General features: G+C 38.6%; 1 protein-coding gene and 1 pseudogene across 1 annotated transcript in view; both read left to right on the forward strand.

Annotated features, from left to right (window-relative positions):
• LOC119650410 overlaps positions 1–22689 on the forward strand; it is a 32326-nt gene extending 9637 nt beyond the window's left edge. The window contains exons 2-6 of the mRNA XM_038053196.1: positions 8699–8919; positions 8981–9195; positions 9250–9513; positions 9575–9782; positions 14442–22689. Of these exons, the coding sequence (XP_037909124.1) occupies positions 8699–8919; positions 8981–9195; positions 9250–9513; positions 9575–9782; positions 14442–19304 (5771 nt within the window). The 3' untranslated portion in view covers positions 19305–22689. The remainder of the gene's footprint in view (positions 1–8698; positions 8920–8980; positions 9196–9249; positions 9514–9574; positions 9783–14441) is intronic.
• On the forward strand, positions 11982–12042 carry LOC119650516 (annotated as a pseudogene).
• Positions 22690–23293: the final 604 nt, after the last annotated feature.

Here is a 23293-nt window from a genome sequence, read left to right on the forward strand (position 1 = left end):
ATCTTCAGTAAGTGACTTCCGCTTCCAGTCTCCATCCGACGAAAATTCTCTTTAATAACTTGTCAAAAGACTTGAGTGTTCTTTAATTGTGCATAAAACCATTCCCTGAATTATTTGTTCATCAATCAGAAGATCTTTTCTGGTTCTGGCTTCATCTCCAAAGTTCCCGCTGCATTTTTCAGTCCGGAGGTACCATTTTAAACTCTGCATAGTCTGTCACTACCACTACCAGGTTTCTTTTACTTTAGCCTTTATCCCGTTCACATGCGGGGTCGGCTTATCGTGATCGGTTGGGCCTGGTCTGGATGTAGTCGCGAGGTCTTCAAATCATCGTATAGGGCATAAAGCCACCATTGTTTCGGCCGACCCTTTAGTGGCTTACCGTCGATTTCGAAGTTTAGACCAATCTTGGCGGATTACATGACCATACCATCGAATACGCCTCTCTCGGAATTTTTCCACGATCAGTACAACCCCATGTCGATCGTGGATACCCTCAGTTCGGATGTGATCAGGGTGTGTTACGCGTTGTGGTCTCGCAAGACACCGTTCATTGTCTTTTACCAATAACACTGAGAGCCGTAGAGGGTGACAGCGCATTGCGGTAAATTTTAAATTTGAGACGTTCGTTCGATCATAAAGAATACCAGTTGTGGAACGCCATTTCACTGCGTGAATCCATTTCATAACGCAATTCTCCATTGCCTGATAGGCTCCCGGCAACCTTCCTTGAAAACGAATGATGATGTCGCAGTTTCCGCTGACGAATCATTGACCTCGTCATTGACATCGCTCCCGTCGCCTTTTTCTTCTTTGTTGTTATTTGACGTATCTTCCCGAAATTCCCCAGCATCAAGCTTGACCTTCGGAAGGCTATCGTCCAGAAACTTAACATTTTGTGAAATCACCTTTCTTTGTTCCAGGAAACAAAAGCGATACATCTTCACGTTCTCGTTATACGCCTGTTGAATTCGCCAAGTGGTCCTTTGGTTTTCCTACTGATCTCCGTCCATCGGGGTTTCCGTTTGATACATTTTTAATTATTTGGGTATTGTCCATGTGTTGGATGTGACTTTGCTCCTGTAATTCTTCCAAATGCATTCAGCATTTTTCGGCTACTTCCGTGAGGGCCAATTCTTCGCATGATTCCGTACTCCTACTCCTCCTCCTCATTCAATTCATTTTTTTTGTATTATATCATAAATGTGTTTCTAGGCAAAAAATTGTAAATAGATATTAGATAAACAAATGATGATAGATTGTATTCATTTTTAATTGCTTATAAAGTATTAGGTGTATTCAAAAGCAAGGTGGATTTTGCGCAAAATTTTGAGCAAAAGAACCGTCGCATGAGCATTGCTTAGAAGCTGCTGAATGACGTCCAGGCGATCCATATATGCGGATTTGGTATCCTGCGACATTTTCCTGTTCCAAAAACTGAAGAGACCTTAGAAAGGATAGATATTTCCAACGATTGGCGAGATAATAAAGACTGAATCGCTGGAAAAAAGTCAGAATCAGAATTGGAAGGACTGGAAAAAACGTTTGCATAAGTGTATTGGTCAAAGGGTAGTATAGGTTCCAGGGCGAAACGTGGATTGGTACCCACAATGAAGCATAAAACCTGGGAAATGCCTGCTGAACCAACACCAACAGCTCTACTACTACCAAACCCTATCTCCACCTCCACGTGGTGATCGCTGGGAGCTCTTTTTTAACGAAAAGTTGCAGACGGAGAAGGATGAAGGCGAGTCTCCCGCGCCTAAAAACGGGACAAATTGTACCAACTGGTCCTCCAGGTTGGGGGGTTGGGTAGGGCTGACAACCCTACACCGAAAAACCGAAAACCGAAGTTACGAAGCCACAACAGGAGCCTCGGATTGGACGGACAACGACGAACCCGGCAACGACAACGGAATAACGATTTGCGCATTTTCTCATGGAACGTGCGCTCCCTGTACAGAAATGAAGCTGATAAGCAGCTAGCCGATACCCTGTCCCAATATAGGGCTGATGTAACAGCGTTACAGGAGATGCGTTGGACAGGGGCCGGATTCGTGGATAAGAGCCGCTACATCATATATTATAGTGGTCATCCAGTAAACCATGCTTTGAAAATATAAGCGAACGGCTATGCCCTCTGCGTTTGCGAGACAAAATTAGAAATATAAGCCTCATTAACTTTCACGCCCCTACAAAGGAGACTGCAGAGTCGGAGAAGGATACCTTCTACGAGGCAGTAGAACGAACCCTCGAAGCCTGTCCCAGATATGATATTAAAATCATACTTGGGGATTTTAACAGCCAAGTAGGGAAGGAGCCCTTATTCTGGCGATACGTTGGCTCCCATAGCTTACACGAAAGAACAAATGATAACGGACTGGGGATTATTCAATTAGCAGTGTCACACGAAATGGTTGTTGGAAGTACCTGGTTTACGCGGAAAGCGGTCCACAAATATACATGGGCCTCTCCAGACGGGACCACTTTCAACCAAATTGATATAGACTCGGATTACTATCTCGTTGGCATGGTGCTCCGAACTCGAATAACAACACCACCTAGAATCTCCTCTGACAATCAGATTGGACTTAACACTGAAGGCATCCATAACACAGCCCTCCGCGACACCTATAAGAGGGAGATGGATGCCGCAATAACCGCAGTCAAAAGAGGACCTGGAGATGAAGCATCAACAAATGATCTTCACAACCACCCGAAGAACGTTATCGTTGATACGGCCACAAACATACTTGGCCCCAGCCGCAAAAGGAGTCGGAACGGCTGGTTTGACGATGAATGTAAGCTAGCAACGGGACGGAAGAATGTCGCATACCGAGTAATGTTGCATTCTCAAAGAACGCTGGCACTCGCAGTGACTTATCACGAACTCCGGCGGGCGAAGAAGCGACTTCACAGACGGAAATAGGAAACCTGGGAGAACCAACAAGTTTGTGAACTCGAAAAGTACAGGGAGCAACCGCACCAGGCCCGCAAGTTTTACCAACAAGTCAGCAGGATGAAGCCTTACACACCTCGATGTTCATCATGCCGAGACAACGAGGGAAATCTGATTTCCGACAGAATGGGCATATTGGAGCAATAGGTTGAGTACTTTGATGAATTACTGAACAACCAGAACATCGGCGAGTTGGAGGTCCCGCCAACTGAAGACGACGGGCAAATACTGCCACCACCAAGTATAGAAGAAACAGTCCGTGTAATTCATCGGCTTAAAAATCATAAGTCGTCAGGAGCCGATGGAATTACGGCCGAATTGGTTAAATATGGAGGCGACCAATTACACCAAGTGGTTCATCAACTTGTGCTCAAGGTGTGGGACAGCGAATCAATGCCTGACCATTGGCAAAAAGGCATTATCTATCTCATACATAAAAAGGGAAATATCACGCAGTGCAGTAATTATAGAGGTATCACGTTGCTGAGTACCATCTATAAGATATTCTCCGCTATCTTGCTAGGCCGGATAGCCCTATATGCCCATTACATCATTGGCCCGTACCAAAGAGGCTTCACTACAGCCAAATCAGCAACAGATCATATTTTCCCTGCGCGGCAAGCGATGGAAAACCTGTTGGAATATGGGCATCATTTACACCATCTTTTCGTGGACTTTGAAGCCGCCTATGATTGCATAGCCAGGGTAAAACTGTACACGGTCATGAGATAATTCGGTATCCCGACGAAATTAATAAGACTGACTAGGCTGAAGCTGACTAATGTGCGAGGCCAGATAAAAGCAGCAGGATCACTCTCGAGACCATTCGGGTACGAATTATATTCGAGTGAAAGTCATAAGATCAGACCTGAACCAGGCCGAAGTAAATTTTTTGTTGAGGATGCTGGAATTCCTAAGATTAAGGACTCCCCATTACGTGTTTGCGATTATATTTAAATGTAGCGATTACCACCTGTCGTTACTTTCGGCCACGCTGCTCCCTGGGCAGAGGTGAGGTAGCGGTTAATGAGTTGCCTCTGCCCTGGACGAAACCGTCAGTCAACTTTTTCGTTCCTTGTGATTATTTGGGATATCCGTTTTTTATGTAAACACGGAATATCCTAAATTCGTTTACGAGTCGCAAGGTTTCCGGTAGTGTTGTACAGTACGAGTACATCACTTCTAAAAATATAATGCGTCCGCAGTTATATAGTAAGTTTTCTGTGGGTTCCGTTTCTCCGTTACAGGATGGACTCGCACACATAAGTCTAGTTTTTTTTTATTCCTGTTTTTGATTACCTATCAACCATCTTTATATGCGACTATTTAGAATTGTTGGTGTTCAATGAAGAAAGGATCATCTGACTTTCGAAATGTCGATATATGCACAATAAATGAAACTCTCTGCCCTTTAATTTAAGAAAATAATCACTATTTCCGTTTTTCGCTGCTGTTTGATTATATTTACTCGCCAGTATCTGGGGTATAGCAGTGTGCTTTAGATAGATATTAAGTAATTCTGGACGCAGCGCATCGTGTCCGAAGTCTGCATTGAAGCACGCTTTCAGTTGAATCATATCTTTATGTGATTACTTGATTCACTCATTGTCATTCTGATGAGTTCGAACCGGTTTGTTGAATCATCAAAATCCGACAACATTCTATGCAAGATCGAGTGCACCGTGGTCCCACATTCCTGTTTGTCTAGCTTATTAATCCAATTTTGAAGTAGGTCGATTTATAGGTTATATTCGCAATTAACTTATGATGTCGGGAGTTATTGCTGTAAAAAACAGATTTTATAAGATTAGGGCTAATATTTGATTATGAAATTCATAATTTGGATTTATATTATAATTAAAGTAGCTTCTATCAAAGAATGTCTGAATATTCTACAGGATTGGTAAGACTATGAAAGGATTCCCTTCTTGGAAACAGTTTAGTTTGAACACTGAATGATATAATGAATTGCAACTAAATACTTAGGGTAACTTGTATGCCATAACGTAAGAGTAATGAAGTGTTTAACTTAAAAATTTATTATCCCTGTGGAAAAGAGATATGAACTTTTTCGATATTACGGAGGTTAAATTGAAAATATGATATTTGTATAAAATTGTTCTAAAATATTTTCTTAATTCTTTTCTTTTTGAATGTTCCTTCTGAATATTTTCCCTGACATCTTTTTTAAGTTGAGGCAATATCGAGCCTTTTTCTAAAATTTTTCAACGTTGCTTCAATAATTTGAAGAACATTTTTATTTTTAAGATTTGAACTACTTTCGCCTAACCGAATTTCAGAAAATCTTTCCTAAGACAACAGAATAACTAGTAGAGAAACCGTCAAGTTTGCAAAGACAGTAGATTCTGTGTCCTTACACCGCAATTATGGTGATCTGTGTGAGATTAGGTTAAATTGCTCGCCTGCAGCCTATTGTTCGAATAAAATTTATGTAATAATTTTCATCTTGTTTCATCATCAACGGCGCAACAACCGGTATCCGGTCTAAGCCTGCCTTAATAAGGAACTCCAGACATCCCGGTTTTGCGCCGAGGTCCACCAATTCGATATCCCCAAAAGCTGTCTGGCGTCCTGACCTACGCCATCGTTCCATCTTAGGCAGGGTCTGCCTCGTCTTCTTTTTCTACCATAGATATTGCCCTTATAGACTTTCCGGGTGGGATCATCCTCATCCATACGGATTAAGTGACCCGCCCACCATAACCTATTGAGTCGGATTTTATCCACAACCGAACCGTCATGATATCGTCATCGTCGTCAGGAATCCTCCATCCTCATGTAGGGAGCCAAAAATTCTTCGGAGGATTCTTCTCTCTCGGCCAAGAGTTCGCAATTTTTCTTGCTAAGAACCCAAGTTTCCGACGAACACATGAGGACTGGCAAGATCATAGTCTTGTACAGTAAGAGTTTTGACCCTATGGTGAGACGTTTCGAGCGGAACAGTTTTTGTAAGCTGAAATAGGCTCTGTTGGCTGACAACAACCGTGCGCGGATTTCATCATCATAGCTGTTATTTTCGACCCTAGATAGGAGAAATCGTCAACGGTTTCTAAGTTGTATTCTCCTATCCTTATTCTTCCTGTTTGACCAGTGCCGTTTGATGTTGTTGGTTGGTTCGTCTTCGGTGCTGACGTTGCCACCATATATTTTGTCTTGCCTTCATTGATGTGCAGCCCAAGATCTCGCGCCAATTGCCGCCTGCTCGATCTGGATGAAGGCAGTTTGTACGTCTCTGGTGGTTCTTCCCATGATATCGATATCGTCAGCATAGGCCAGTAGTTGGGTGGACTTAAAGAGCATCGTTTGCCTGATCCTAATCGAATCCTTTTTCAGGGTTTGTTATTTCCAAGGTATTATGTTTTCATCGTGAGGATGTTTGGAGACCCAACAAGATTTGGGAGACAGTTTAGTCCACTTCATTGAAAAGCCTACATATTGCTTCTTCATTATAAATCTCCATTTCCGTCTTTATTTACTTATTTTAATTAGGTTCGGGCAAGAAGACTGTACACTGGAGGTAAAACTTGAAAGAAAAAGCCGAACAAAAAAATAAATCATTGGCTATGTATGTAACCAAGCAACCAGTTACAAACAACCAATAAGAAATTGATAAAAGGACGTAACGATATTATTCGGATTGCCGCTTTCTTCGATTGATATTGGCATCAAGCTGAAAAACTTCTATAAAAAATGCACGTGCATTAACATCATCAGACAAATGGGAACAAATGCCAGTGAAGATGCTCAGAACGGAACTACCATTTTGGCTGAAAAGGGTCGCTGAGTTATCTTCACGACACTGTCGTTTCTAGACTTAACGTCAACAATAAACTACCCGTAGCATTCGCATTGGATTTAGAAAAGGCGTTTGAAACCGAATAGGTAAACGAACTCTATACAAACTAACCAAAAACAATCTCCCAATTTTATCGGAATTGCTATCAGATTTTTCGAAGACAGTGTTTTATGGGAAACTTCCTGATCTCTTGTTTGTAACATCAGGAGTGCTGTAAGGAAGATATTTCAGGCCCTATCTTAAATGACGTTTTCACAGCAGACGTTCTCATTCCTGAGACCCGCACTGACATTATCCAATATGCCGATGCTACCCTTATCTTTGCGTCAACACCCGCCACGACAAGGTCGTCAAATCAATAGAGAAATACTTGGTACTTCTCTGCAAATACTATCGAGGTATAAGATTAGATCTCGATACTTAGATTCTGGAAATAATATATCCATAAGAAGGCTAAACGCTTGAAAATTCAAATCGGAAACAACAGCGAGCAATTCACAGACGATCAAATATTTGGGGTTAAGCTTCACGAATTCCTCAAGGTTAATCCGTACCTGGTGCTCGATATCAGTAAGGTTCGCAGGGTAGTTAGTAAGATTTACTCTTTTCTTCGCAAGAAGATAGGTCTTAGTGCCAACCACAAATTGACTATCCACAAGAACCTGATAGGACATATATATGGTGTACCATACTTACGTGGGCAACCTGCACCAACCCAGCCGAGATTAAATGCGAAACATTTGAACGCCAAATACTAAAATATTGCAAATCTTCCCTCTTATTTCCTCTTTGACATTCCTAATCCGGTAAGGGCATTGTAAAAGTTACTGTAATGTGCGATTGTTAATAGTAGTTTTAACTATTTTAAGCTTTTGAAATAAAGTCAATATTTGGTAACTAAAAAAATGTCAAGATTGATGTATATATATGAAATACACGGTAAAGTAAATTTACATAGAAAGTCAGGTAGGCCTATTGAAATAGAACTAAGATAACTAAGTGAATAAACAATAATAAAACTAAAGCTATAAAACACTTTTCAATATGGCAAAGAGACTCGACGCAAAGTTACAGCAACCAGAAAAGAGCTGTAAGAGCAAAGTATGGTTGCAACAGGGCAATTTTTTGATGCTAGATTAGCAGACGGATGGCGCGCCTTCCGGATCCAGTGAGCGTTAATCCAACTCGGAATTCACACTCATTTCTTCCCAGAGCACAATGACAGTATTGCAAGAGCAAAACATATGCTTCCTAAACTTTCACTATCTTACTTCGCTCAACTCCAGAATATCCAGTAGGTAACGCTGAAATTCTCGCTGAAGCTGGATTAATCGGGCATTATCGGGACCCTCCGTACCGTCACCGAGAAGCGTTCGCATATTATACAATCCAATTATAAACCATACACAACGAAATGTGGTACTAATCACCAAAAGATTGTAATATTTCCCTGGTTTGCGAAATAACCTTCCGGATTGACTGCAACTAGTCACGAACACAATACTATCTCAACTAACTCAACCCTGACGGACCGCCAACATATAAACACAGCTCAATTGAAGTATCCCGAACAAACGGGCTTGCATGTTTCTGTACCTGCCAAGCTCGAAAAGCTGGGTTTGGGTTTTAGAATATTCTGATTCCTCTAGCGTCATTCATAGAATTTTTTGTATCTGATGAGTACCGGATGCAATCGGTATTTGCCCCAATATAGATCGGGGATTTTTGAAGGCCATTAGGGTGTTGAGTACATTTGCAATGAGTTTGCAGTATCTACACTATGTTCAGTTGAGCTTTGGGATTTTTTTTACTATGGAAACTCTATGGCCAGAAATATATCTTTAAATTTCATATCTTGCGATTATTTTCCTTTTATTGGTATTAAATATTTTGTAAAATATTATTTTCTTTTCTATTTACAGAACGGGATAAACGGTTTCGAGAAATTTGGAGACTGGCAACACGCATAATACCTACAAAACACGCATCTACTAACGATGACATATACCCCTACCGTAGTTTAAGGAAACTTTTATTTGTTATAAGAACCAGAACCCCGAAAATTTATGACATGAAGCTCAAGGACTTTATATTTAGAAAACTTCTGCATTTGTTTCAAGCTTTTAAGTTTGCCTTCAGGAATGTAAGTAGAATAATTGGAATATTAATTTGATAGGACGGATTTGAAAATGCGCAATTTGCAGATTGGTGAAGACGAAAAGTTCAACTTTCTCCTGGTGGAATTCATGACTTTATATACAAACTTCAAGTGTAAACAGTACGAGCATGCGGTTGATGTAGAAGCTGTAGTTAATAACTTATTGACCGTCCTACACATTATTTTCAGTGGTAAAAGTCACTTCACAATTCTGACTCTACTGAAAGTTAATTCCAATATAATGTTGTCTCCAATCTATAAGTAATTTTGAGATATTTTCCTCAAGCAGTTTTACAATAACAAATTCTTCCTTAGAAAATACCTATTTGATCGTAGGCTGCATGACAGAAACGACATAGTGCGTTACATTCCATTAATTTTATGCTTTAGAAAGTGGCGAAAGTTAGAAAAGGATCGCATAAGAGACGTAGAGTCAGATAATTCAGAAGAAATAAATCTCAATATGATGAAGGCAGTCCTTCCTTGCAAAGTACCACCTGTAGATAAGATTAACCAGTCTTTTACAAGAATAAGTGATCTAGTCGAGTTTGCTATTCAAAACGGTAACAAAGGAACTAGGTAAGATTACATTATTTGGTTTGGATTAGAATTTCCTAATTGTTTTATGTAAAATGAACAGTATATTATTGGAAAACGTGTCCATGGATCTGGACGAAAGTATAGTTAAGTATTTGAAGCAGTATGAACGGTATATCAATCTTGACAACGCCTTCAAACTGCCAGAATCAACCCAAAGAGTTTCGTTGATTGAGAGATTGGACGGAAAGCCATGCGATATTATAAATCTCACACAGGACGATGAAAATATTACGCGTGTTCAGAGCGAGGTGAGTCTAAACCTTATATTTGAAAGTTCCATTAAACTGCCAAAATATATAAATTTCACTGTAAATGTTGGCAGCATATTTTCATGGTGAATATACGAAAATCTGTCTTATTTATCCATGAATTATGAACTATATATCCCCACTAGCCATGCAGTGTTTGTCTTGTCTGCATATGCTTGGAAGATTATAACGCATAAAATGTGAAGATGTTTATAAATAGTAGTAGTGGAATAGTAATAGTTTAAGTTTCGGAAATAAGAAGGTTTCAATTTCTTTTGAAAACTAAGAATTGGTCGCATATACATAGTTTCCTGGTTTCTATCTAGTTTTTGTACGATTTGGCTATCAAATTCCAGGGCATAGATCATATAAAGTATTTAAAGATGAAAAGACATTTGATTTTCTGAGTTATAAGTTTAGCAGTTGCCAATTGATAACTGCTGAAAAATCATGCAATGCAGATTTCATAATAGAGTGTAATAAGATGGGATGTTTACGAAAGTTAATTTCGATGTCAAGTTAAGAACTTCGAAGTAAATCCAAGCGGATATGTATCAATATTGAACTCGTTGTATAATTGTGGATCAATCATTTTTGAAAGCCACATTTGGTAGTATGGCTTTAATCTAGCTTGGGTGATTTTCCTTAGAGCCTTGTAAGGCGTTCGTCAATGCCACTGTAGTTGTGAAGGATTTTTCTAATGTATAGGATGGATTACGTTCTTGCACCAATCGTCAAGCTGCTTTTCATTTGTCCAGACCCCTTCTCTGCAATAGGTCAGTCGATTTTTTAGTTCTTATAAAGTTTTTGGCGAAAATCTCCAATCCAAGGAGGTTAAGTCAGCGTGTCATACTTCCGGACTCCTCAAAGCTGTATTTCTTGCTGGTGCGCTTGCTGGACTAAGCATCGGTGTTGCTTAGAATTTTCGCTTTTGTTTCGTTTAAAATATTTCACTGTAAAATATTCGGCCGTTATTCGTTTGGTAATTTTTCTTCAGGTGACTTCAAAACTTTTCCCTTACTAACAGTTGGTCGGAATCACAGCTGACTCCACGTGCTGGAGTAGTATGTTTAGAGTTCACGGTCATATTTTTGCTGTCAGGAAAATTAATTAGAACGTGTCCACTTCTCAAAATATTGGTCTTAAGAACGTAAGTTCCTTCTAGAATATTGTAACCGTTTTCCTCTACAATATTATTAATCAATAGCATTATTCTAAATCCTCTGCTGCCTGATTCTTTTCCGCTTGCACGAATATGTCACTACATTCGACCAATTTCGTTCCAATGAAAATTTATTCAGAAGCTCTCGCTAGGGTTTTACTCAGTGAGAAAAGGTTCCAAAGAATAAATCTTTTACCGTTGATTCCATTGGTCGTTGAATCTGTCTAGTTTGAAGCTGTTTTCCTGGTGTTGGTAACAGCATTCGATTTATATTTTGGACGCAACAAATTTGATCATTGCAGTTTATATAATAGCAATAATCTTGAACAACTATTGTACCTCTGCGATGATTATATGCCCATTACATTTATAGCATATAGATTAGTGCTACAACCAATACAAATTTTAGAATAGATCGATTTTTTGCTGTGCACTGACGCACTCCTTAGTTAGGTTTGAGCGGACAGTGCGATTTGCTAAATTGGGTTTTTGTGAACCCCAGGACATCGGAACAAAATAAAAAATACTAATCTATAACTTAGAGACGAAGTTATAAGTAAAAATATGAAAAATGTTGCTTATGCCTGGTAGGGAAACACTTCGGCAGCGTTAAGTTCGTCCAGTTTTAATTAAGAAGATATTTCGAAAATGAAAATAAATCTCATGTGTGTACTTCCTCGTTGAAGTTTACACTTTCATCACTACAAAGTTTTTTCATATCAAATACCTTTTGATCATATTAGCGTTATCGTATTCTTTATACGCCGATGAAGAACTAATTTACCGACGTGTATAATGACGAGTATAAATGGTGATAGAAATGGAATGTCTTGCATACAGTTAAATCTCCAAACAATCCGGAAAGCATATTTCGATTAACAACACAATGCAAACTGCGCTGCCTCAGTCAGTCATTAATCGCGCCAGACTGATAGATTTAATTTATAAATTTAAATGTTCATAGATCAAGTTCATCAGTCCCTCGGTCATTGCCATCATTTTGCCGTTGTGACTAACGTCAGACTTATGGGAGCCTGGTTCTTGCTTCGGCAGAACATATACTAAAATTGGAACGATACAGAGAAGATTAGCATATCCGGCACTTGTGAAAAGTTGGTCGAGACATCTGGGAGAACACTTAATACCAGATGCAAAGCTGAAACATCTGGAAGTGGGGAACATACTAAAGTTCCTAATGGTTACAGGCCTGCTTGAGATACTATGACCAATAGGTACACTATAATCAGTAAAAGGGGCACAATAGTTCTTCAAGGACGCGGTGCGACTTTCCCTTAACAGAATAATAATAATATGGGAGCCTGACCGTGTAAGGTACTTCTTACAATTGTCATAAGATAGTGCCGCGCACTTGCTGTTGTTGCTGACAACTACCGCAAGGTGATCTCTTTACCTGTGTGCCTTGACTTCAAGACTCCGGTTCAACATCAAGATAGGCTGTGAGAATACCTTTTTTGAAAATATGGTGAGTGAGCATGGTCTTGTTGACGGTAACATTTACTTATCCGCTCCGTCATCGGCAATACATTGTTCAAGCAAGGTAATGTACATTTCATCGAATCAGCAGTAGATTTAGGAATTGTAAGTAAAGGTAAACAGCCAAGAGCTCCACTAAAAGGGTGCTCCCAGGCGATGAGGTTTTTTGGAGATTTCATTTCATGTCCTGCGCTACGCGCGCCAATGGTCTTTGATCTCACAAACTGTGACAAAACATGGCCTATATTTTTTTTCATCTCCTCGTTCGAGTCTACTAGCAAGCTTGTAATATCGAGTTAGTTGTCCGATGAGATTTTCAGTCAACGTTCCAGTACCTTTAGGTCTGATGTTTGTGTTGTTTGTTTTTTTTTTCATTCCGAAGCCGAGTGCCCATTCCCTTCTAGACGTGGCCAACGCACTTGCTTTTCTTCACAATGTGCTCGTCACCGTAGGGGTTCAAACCTAATTCCTTTGGAAAGTTTTGGAGTCACGGTACCCTATACCTGACATTAAATTTTCACACAGACCGAAAACATTTCGAGGATTCTATTCACCTCCATCTTTCAAAGGCTTTTACTGTGATTAGTAGTGCAGTTTTCAACATGAGAATCGTACCTCGCTCTGAATTCTAGTCCCAGTCGTCATAAGTATCTGTGTTTGTGTTGTATTTGCATCTCTGTTGTGAGTTTATCATTTGCACATCGTTTAGTGTAATGATAATGAAATCGGCAGTCTGACTGTGCCGTAGATTCCATTAAGGATTTAACAGGAAACACTAATCTAGAGTGAAGAGAATGCTTTCTACTCAAACTTACTGCCCCAAATAATGAACTGCATCTCCTTTTTTTCCAAGTCCCGCTTTGATGCTCTGTTTAGATTAGCGGCTAAAAAACATCAAATTTTTGTGGATGAGTAACTGAATATATCGCGTCGTTTATTTGGTTGCGAGTTAGCCTTTGAATTTAATAGCCAAATCCTATTAGGGCGATAAAAATCTCTTACAAAATAATGTACATATTGACTGATTGAAGTTTTTTTCGAAGAATTTGGGGAATGTGTTTTTGTAATAATTTTGGAATCAAAATAATTTAGCTGTTGTCGATGAGTGTTCGATAGCTTCTTTGGTTAACGTTGAATGATGATCGGCAAATAAAAATTCGTTTTCTTAGAAAAAGTGATTCCTGCTGGTCAATTCGTGTTTTGTGGATGTACCTTATCCAAATAATAACATTTAGAATGTTGCCGTCAATGTTCGGCAACTGTTTGGTTAGGAAAAGAAAAAAAAAGCAAAAATTAAACAATAATTTACAAGTTTATTTATAAGTATATGTAATAAGTTTTACTGTTAAGTTGGCAGTAAGATATTATTTTAACGCAAAATTTAATTCTAACGATATTAACATTTCAGCTAAAAGTTAACACTGAACTGCAACCATTGTTGCGTTCTTATCAACATGGAACATTTCCTAGTTACCTTGTAAAAGACTATATAAAGTTAATTTTTATTTGTAAATGTGTGTACTATTTGCTACTAATGATCAGAAGAAGAATTTACGTATACTGCCTTGATGTTACACTATCACTCGCTGGCTCTCTGGATATCGGACGGCAACCATCAACAATCAACATCATCGTGAAGAAATTCATCAATCAACACAAAAAGAAATCAAATCTTCAATCAACATTATTAGCCAAGTTTAAAATCTGGTCGAGTTAGCAATTGTAAAATAGATAGCATCATACTTTTTTTAGAAAATTATGTGTTGCAATTTTTGAATGATATACTGTACGGAATTTGAATGACACGCAACTGTCTGTATTCCAATCATTCTTGTCTGCTGGAGTCAACCATAGAATTCATCGTGTTTCCCCAGGCCTTTAAGCCCTTGAACGGTGGTATAGTCACTTTTTTTACAATTGACAGAAAGCAATTTTTTGTGTTCTTTGTCAATGCTAAGATCTCAATTAATCCATTTTTTCGTTTATTTTTTTCACGTTCATAGGATGATGACCCCTTAACTAGAGTGCAGCATCAAAACTTCTGTACCAGGTCTTCAGAAAACAGTAACCAGCATTTAAATCGGAACTGTGATGATCAAAACCCGCCAGAGGATAAACGATGTGATAAGACCCAATCTCGAGTTCATAATCATAGTGAAAACGCTACGAGAAGTAGAAGGTATTTTCGACGTTGGCCTTTTAAGAATGCTAAGAACAATGTGAGCAGTACGGTCAGTGAAAGTAAACTGAAAGCACGCATGAAGAAGGGTCAGGTAATTGTTATTGAATCCTCGAGTAGTTCTGACGAGGAAGCGACGGAATCCCCAGAAGAAGAGGTTTCAAGTACCACCAATTTTGACAATCGAATTTCGCGCTTGGGCGATGTTCCGTATATTCTTAAAAATCCGCAAGAATTACATAATTTTGAAGTGGAGAGCTCTGGAATTCCTTGGGAAGATGAGAAACCAACAGAAAAGTGCAGTCCCGAAAGTAAAACTAGTTTGCGTCCAACCAGCTCAGATTCGACATCGGCAAGAATGACAGTTAGTAACACTACCAGTTTATCTACAGCTACGTGCCATACCAAAAGCAGATTTAATGCGGCCTTGGGGAATTTCTGTGCATCTCCTTCGTATATTCCCCAGGCTTATGAAAGCGTTGCCAACAAAACTTACCCAACAACCGATAATGCGCAAATTTTGGACATTAATAGGCTACCTGAACTTCATAAGACTGAAATCTCAAGAATAACAAATAATAGTGAGATTACTAGAGTAGATTCCGTGGCGAGCACTGAAGTGTCTAGCTCGGCAATTCCTTGCTTAAATACCGAGCGGTCTCCGCAACCAGTTGAACATGTTCATAGGGTTCACGGTTGTGAAGCGAATGTTGCGGTCGCAGAAATACCAAAACCGAGCATTAAGGATTTTACACTCCCGCCTCACTCAACTGGTTCACCACCGCAAGAAAATGTCGTTCAATATTCCGGCAATGATCCTGAAGTACTGATGGATATTGAGGTCTGCGACACTAACGTCGACAACGTACCCGTTTTGGAAAGTAACGCGGAGCAGTCCGAGGAAATTCAACTTCCAAACACACCAGTTACCACAAGCCCCGAAATCATTGTGAAAAGCTGCGAAGCAATGCAATGTGAAGAGTTAAAGAATAGCTTTACAAATGTTCCAAATTCTGCGGACTCAATACATAAGGATGTGGCGGATATTGCAACGGGTGCTGACACGCTGGCGTTCCCGACGATTGCTGAGGCTCTAGTTCCTTTTTATCCCGGTAGAATTCGTTATGCTAGGAATTTACGAAACGTATTTTGCAGTTCAGAAGCTTTGTTTTGTGATATAAACTTTAATTTCGAAGGTAAGAACTTGAATTACGAAAATTATAATAGTATTTATTTTAAGCCCTTTACTCTAACTAGCCTTAGATCTAGAAGCGTACAAAACCGAAATATGTCAAGGGATTTTTCGTTTCCAAACTCAATATCATTTAGAAGGGAATTAAGTTTATTTAAAATATATCTCGATTCATATTTACAAGGATTCAGATCTCATATGGATGATTCTGAAATTGATAATTCCGAAAGTAAGTTAACGATTTGTCGAAAAAATTTTAAATTGCATGTTGCGAATGGAAAATCACTTATAAACGAAACGAATGTTCCGAATGGAAAGTCACATATAAACGAAGCCAATTGTGGGGAGCTTTGCAAAATGGCGATCTTAGATCGACCCCATATTGTAACAACTGACCTAATTCAATCACGAAATGCTTCAGAGAGCGCACTTTTGCCTGTTCTGGGATCACAAGCGATTGTCCCGAGATTTAGAACAAATGACATTTTAACTGGTGCAAGTAAATTGCAAATTAGTTTGCAGAGAATTTCAAATGAGGCTATACATTTGTCTTTACTCTGGAAATGCAGTCATTTTTCAACTACAATAGACCTGAATGTGCCCATGTGTCAGGAATACGTAGACGTTGACGAAATTATGTACAGAAAAGTGAAATGCATTGTTGCGAATTCGCTGAATTGTGAAAATCAGTATACGAGGCATTCCCATCATCAGAGGCTGCAAGAAGCCTTGAATACTTTCATGAATTCTAATTACGTAAGGAAGTCTATTGTTCCTAGTTCTTCTTTGTCAGCTTTGACTAGGCGACCTGGGCGCCTAGGAGAGTCTTCACCTTCCATTCAGTTGAACTTTAAGAACGACCCGTACGACTTTGTCCGTTTCAATTTTCCGAACGGGACTGCTATGAATCAAACTTTAGTTTTAAACTATTCGCTGCCACGTTTTCAAGCTCTCCAATCATCTTCGATGTCGAACAATAAGACAATTTGTAAATCATTGGATTTACCCGAAAACGTAGAAAACACTCTAAAAATGGAAAATTGCAAAAGAAGAGAAGAGGAGGCTTGGATGAAGAGTTTAGGACTTTGTCCAAAAGAGCTTATGTACGCACCGAAATTGAAACGAATATGCTACGATATAACAGATCGACGTTTGGATGTTAGTGTCCATAAGAAGATAAAAAGAAGCATGGTCCCAAGTTGTCAATCGAAAGAACATCAGCAAATAAAGTATGGTACAAAAGTTTCGACTGTTACCTCTAGTAGCGAAAATGCCAAGTCAAAACTGCCTCAATCAGTTTTCAAGGGGGATAGAATGCAAATCAAAAAACATATTAAAACAACCAAATTACGGAAGAGGAAGATCATTGAAGATCTAGAGCTAGCGCCTTTGGTTGGTGAAGTAGCTAGGACCTCGGCTGCTGCTCCGGAACCTTCACAGAGTGAATCTGCCGATTCAGATTTCCATGAAATGTTGGACGTTGATACGAAACGTAGGAAAGTTGACATAGAGAATGAAATGTCAACGGCAGACAACAAAGTAATTGAAAACGACCAAGGAAGAGAAAAAGATGACAAACAGTTAGCTGATTTATCAATTAAACCCTGCATTGTTAAAATTAACTCAAGAAATTCTAAAAAGCCTCCAATAAATATGAAACGAGCTCCTGAGACGGTAGTCGTTTCAAATGAACCGGAAGCGAAAAAGAAAAAACCCTGCCTTGCGGAAAGCAACCCTAACTGTTTACAACGTAAAAGTCACAAGCATGTCCGTTTCGCAATTGACAGCTGGAGTCCTGAGGATGACAATTTGAAGAAGGTTCTCCAGAAAATGAAATTGGAGAAATTAGAGGGAGAAATTGATGTGCTACTGAAAGCGTTGACTAGCCTATCTAGAGTGCCGACCGTCGAGGCCTATTTTATTCTTAATAAAATTATAATGACCTTTATCTACGAGTGCTTATCATCGAAAGAATGCTCAAGGATAACCCACTGCCGGAATTATTCGTTTATCTGTAGAGAATCGAAACAGTTGCAGGCCAAGAACATCGACAATGATGAATTGTATAAAATTGAGTATAAATATGAGAAACTGAAGGAGAATACCAAACAAATTTCCGAATTAGATGTTATTCGTAATTTAGACGAAGCATTGGATACGCTTAAGACCATCAAGAAGGATTTATTCACGGAAAAGTGGTTGCAAAAGCACAAAAGCAAGATTCGACAACATATGCATATGGTGCCAATCGAGCGGGCTGTCTCAATAAAAGCAAAGAACATGCGAAAGTCAAGCACGGATGGTTCAGAAAATGAAGAGGATTTAATATCACCAGAAGAAGCGAAGATAATCGCATCAATTGAAGCGCGGATAATAGCAGCAGAGGGGGAAGATACGATTCAATGCGAAGAAATAACAGAAGATAGAGCAGAACCGTTAGATTTCCGAGAAAGCATTGTCAAGGAAATGCCTTGCTCTCAAACGGAATCGGGTGTTCTGGAGGAAGAAGAGGTATCGACGTTACATGTTGCATATTCCCCTCGTCAAGAATTGATGGACATTGGTCTACCTTTAGATGATGCACAAGATATGAGTAAGGGCGATACAACTGCATCGATTCTAGCAGATTTCGAATGTGACTTTGACTCAACGCTAGGTAGTTTAAATTTAGATGTCATGCCAGATGTCTTCAATACTACATCCGATACGAATTCGGATACGAAACCAATAATTCCAGCCCCGCAGAAAAATTCAGAATATTACTATTTGGACGTAGCCGATTTGTTATTGGACAACACAATAGAGATCGAAACTCATCCAGGGCCAGAAGAGTTTGATTTTTTCTCAGAACAGATTCAAGCCGCTTTAGCGGAATCGTCTAATAGTTTTTACGAGAAAATGGCAAATCCATATAAACCGTGCTACGAAAAGTCAGACAAGCTGATAAGTGCCGGACCTGATGATAAGGAGCTGCGTAACCTTCTCCTGGAGGTAAATTTGAAGCAGAACGAGAAGTATATAGAAAAAAGTAAGCTGTCGTCATTGCAATTAAAAGAGAACACTTTCCATCAAAATTCCGGGGGAATTTTGTTGAATCAATGGTCGGAACTTTACACAACTTCCGATCAAGCTTCCAATTCCGAAAATGTACTTGTAGATTCCCAATTTGCAGCTTCTCAAGAGCAAACTGTGCGTACAAGCAATAAAAGCGATTTTGAGTGCAACTTTACCGAAACTTCCCAGAGGCACATGAATGGACATTTTAAAAAACCTGTTCCTAAACTCCTAGAATTCGAGTCTAGTCAGATTAAAAATGATTTTCATATTAGTCCGAATTTAAAGCAAGATCTCATGGCAGCTGATTTTTGGCGACAATTGAAAAACACGCCGAATGATTTGGAGCAGCGTAAAGTGAAAACATCGACTAATGGTGGTGAAAGTAAATTGCTTGAAGAAAAAGATATTGACAGCTTCCCGAATGATCTCGTATACTAATAACATTTTCTCGGTGTTTCTTCAATAAGTGCTCATTGGTCTATTATTGGGGCAGATGTATGTTTTTTTATAGGCGAAATGTTGAATATTTTCCATTTTGCTTGGAAACTTACTGATTAACTTACTTTGAACAAACAGTTGTTTTCTTGAACACTCCTATTCTAATCACATCCTGATCAATCCATTGCTTTCCTAACGATCCGTGTGGGCATTGAAAGAAATTTACAATTCACATATCCTATAGTGCTCTGCAACTCTGACCTCTGTCTAACTTTGGCTCCACGTTCCAATGAGATTCGATTATATGAAGTACTTGCCATCTTATTGTGTATCAAAATAAAAGACTTTACATGCTCGTTCCTCTAAAAAATGTGTAATAACTCATCGTTGAATTTGCAATAATAATGACTCAAAAATATGAATTGTGCAATAACGATTTAGAATAAATTTTTTCCATAAAAGACCAGAGACAATTATTATTTTTACTTATTAACCATAAGTAAGTTAAACTCACTAAAACAACAAACTCCCTTCTTGGAATCGTAAAGTTTCGCCTGGAATACGAGTTTCGTAAAGCAACATCCAAAAATAACCTACTCTTGGAGTACTTGACATTCCTATAGCACTTACTGCTTGTCCCTCAAGGAGCAGCGATGTCCATAATACCGACTGTCCTTATATAGAACAAAAGTGCACATATTTGTTATTTTTCTCCTTTCTGAAGAAAACGCACTGTCAACACAATAGTTCAAGGGCACAGAAAATTCTTCTTCTATATTTCGTTCTGTTTTTGGATGATCCTGCCCGACATCTTTTTTTGCAAAGCATGTTGAACAAATAAAAATCTCATCAATCTTCAATTCTTACGTAAGCAAGAAATTTCTTGAACAAACAAAATCCATATGAAAAAAACTTCTATAACAAGTGCAACGAAATGTCTGTCGATCAAAGTTAGGTAGAATAACTTTCGCATTTGGATATTATTATGTTAAATAAAGTTTTCAGTCTTGAAAATATCTGCTCTACTCTATATCGTGTCGCATGTGGATCATCTCCTTTCATAATTTAAACGTTCACATTTTGCGTGGAATGTAATCCATCATTGCTTTCGGTTGTTCCTTTGCAATTTTCATTTCTATTTGGGGTATCATAAGTTTGAATTATTTCAATAGTTCTTTGTTGTATGATGAGGATCCTATTATGGTTGTATAGCTCCCAAATTTGGTTTCACTCTCTTATGGAATAAAGCAGGAAAGAATAATTTAGAGTTAGAATCTAAGAGTTGGGTGTGTAACTAACAAAAAAAATATTTCCTCTATTTAACTCCGCTTAACAAGTGGCAGAAGAACGTAATTTACTGCATGCATTGGATGTCATTTAACAAAATTTGTTCCCAATTTAAATGAAAATCATATTCATTCATTCGTAACCATTCAACCGATTTTAATATAATTTAATTTTTCTAAATGGAAAGTATCATTGTTTGGAGATATTGCGAAAATCACCCGCCAGTATAAGTTTCAAGAATAAAAAGTGAAAAAAATTGTGCTTGTTGAAACATTGCTAACTTATTGATTACGAGAAATTCCACAAATTCAACCAAAAGCAAACCAAATTACAATTTAAAAGTTCGCAATTGAAAATTGTATTTTCAATAATGACAGATGCCATTTGGTGCATGGCTACATTTGGTGATAAAGAAATTGCACTTCTATTTTACGTGTCTAGGGACCCCTCCTTCCGTCCATAAGTTCAACGTGGAGCAATGTAATCCTCCGCATATGTGGGGGTTCACAATTAAAAAACTATCTGTGGAAAAGTTAACCTATCAGAACAAAAAAACGCGGGAGTAAATTGCCTCCGATATGGTGCCTCAACCGCGAGTTGTCTTTCTTTTTGTTTTAAAAAAAAAAATTAAGGGTCCGTAGGAAAAAAAGTAGAAATAAGCTGCTTTCCAATTAGTCCGGTTTGATAGAAAGTGGATGCGGAGTCAGGACTTCTCAATCCTTAAACAAAAAGTTGAGGTGTTTTTTTTCGCAAATTACAAAAGAATCTGTCTATGCAAGTTGTGTTTAACAAATTATGCACATCGCTAACCATTTGTGATAGGTTCACCTCGGATTCTTCTTACACTTTTTACTCCTTTTCCAACTTCACAATCAGATACCAAAAACCGAAAATCAGGGAGAATGTTACAATTAACGAGAAAATTCCAGTTGAAACTTGTGGCAGATCCTGTTGTTGCCACCAAGTTGCACGCCTGGTATCACATGACCTTGCGCCTAACCCGTGCTGGAGTTTATATTTTTCAGCACGCTTTCAACGAAGCGAAGCATGCCTTGTCAAACCGCTGTATTAAATGGCAAGCAAACCAATGTCAATGATCGTTCAATATGCCTGGCGCCTTTCAAAATATGACCATCTAATGTTATTGTTGTTATTATAAAAATGTTTGTTTCTAGTTGGAGATCATCTTCGAATCTTCCTATTTCAAATTTTAACTTTTAAGTATCATGACAAGTGGGCAATATTGTAATTCCGCACATGCTCCTCCACGTTGGAGCGTAACTGTTTCTCCCATTTACCCTTTTCTTATACTTGTTATTTGGTTACCAAGAAGTTTTAATGAATATCGGTGTTAGGGTGGTAAGAATTACCATCCAGATTGACTTTGATTAACTACGAGGGCAAGGCAAACCAAAAGAAATTTGGCGAAAGATGATGGTGCAGTTCCGCCATCATCATCAGCGTACTTTCACTGAAGTATCTTGGCGATACGCGTTTACATGCCTCCGTTTTAACCAGTCTCGGCAAAGTGGAGGCTCCAGTTGGGACACTTCAGTCCCCCACAAGTCGTCTACAAAAAACTTGTGTCCTATACATCATGCGTTGGCGGCGCATCAGCGTCTGAAAGTCTAAATGAAATGGGGAAAATCGCAAAGTGCATCGACGTAAAATCGATAATAATATCAAAATTAAGGCTTGAACACACGCGTTGGAGGCAGAAAGGATTCTCGAGCAATGATAGAGGGAAGGATTTGCATGACAGATTGCATCCTTGATCTAATTCTCTTCAGTCTTCAGTCACTTTTGAGATGCAACTGGGGAGGCTCTCACCCACCTTTGTCATCTTTGAGGTGTCTCAAACTGTAAAGTATAGAGATTATTTTCTACTGGAGATCGAAGCACATGGGAAGGATCAGTTATATTTTATATTTAATATTTATTTATAATTTGAAAAGTAAATGAAGAAGCATTATTTAAAAATTTCCAACATTAGAATATACAGTAGGCGGAGTAGAATGCAAAAAAGCTTGTTTGTTATTTCGAACCATTATTTTGAGGGAGATGTTATAAAGTGATTATAAGAAAACGAAATATGTAAGATTTGCTTTTTTTATAACAAGGTTTTACATAGTAAAATGTGCGCTATTTTGGAGAAAGGATGTAATTTTTGTTTGAAGAAAAAGTTGTTCAAATTGTAAAAGTACATCTTTCTGCCGTGAAATTGGAAGAGCTATAATTTCATTGCTCTTTGTGCCGTTGCATTCCGCCCAGTCTAGTGCCTTGTTTAAAATCGAAGTCGTTTTTGCAGAGGATATTTTGTGACGAGTCTCCATTATCTCTTCCTGCGAGCTGTCACTGTGTGATTCATGTGATAATATTTGGTAGACATCCATATTCCTAGAATCGCTTTCGACTTCATCCAATTTCTAAGCTTGTGTATGATTCCTAAAAATATAATGTGAGGAAGTTTGCATAAGAAAGATAAGTCTACTATACTTGGATCGATAATGTGGAGCAAATCCACCATAGTCGTGATGTCCGCTTGTTAGTTCATTGACTTAAAATGCTCAAAGGAATATTATCCTCTTTGTGCTCTTCCGCAAAATCGGAGCTCAAATGTTTTTCCAACATTTTGCGATTGCTTTTTGGTCAACTGTTTCCCAAGCTGAATGCAAGTTTAATATCGCATTAATTATCATAAT

The sequence above is a fragment of the Hermetia illucens genome, chromosome 2 (assembly GCF_905115235.1).
Source record: "Hermetia illucens chromosome 2, iHerIll2.2.curated.20191125, whole genome shotgun sequence".
Classification (NCBI taxonomy): Eukaryota; Metazoa; Arthropoda; class Insecta; order Diptera; family Stratiomyidae; genus Hermetia; species Hermetia illucens.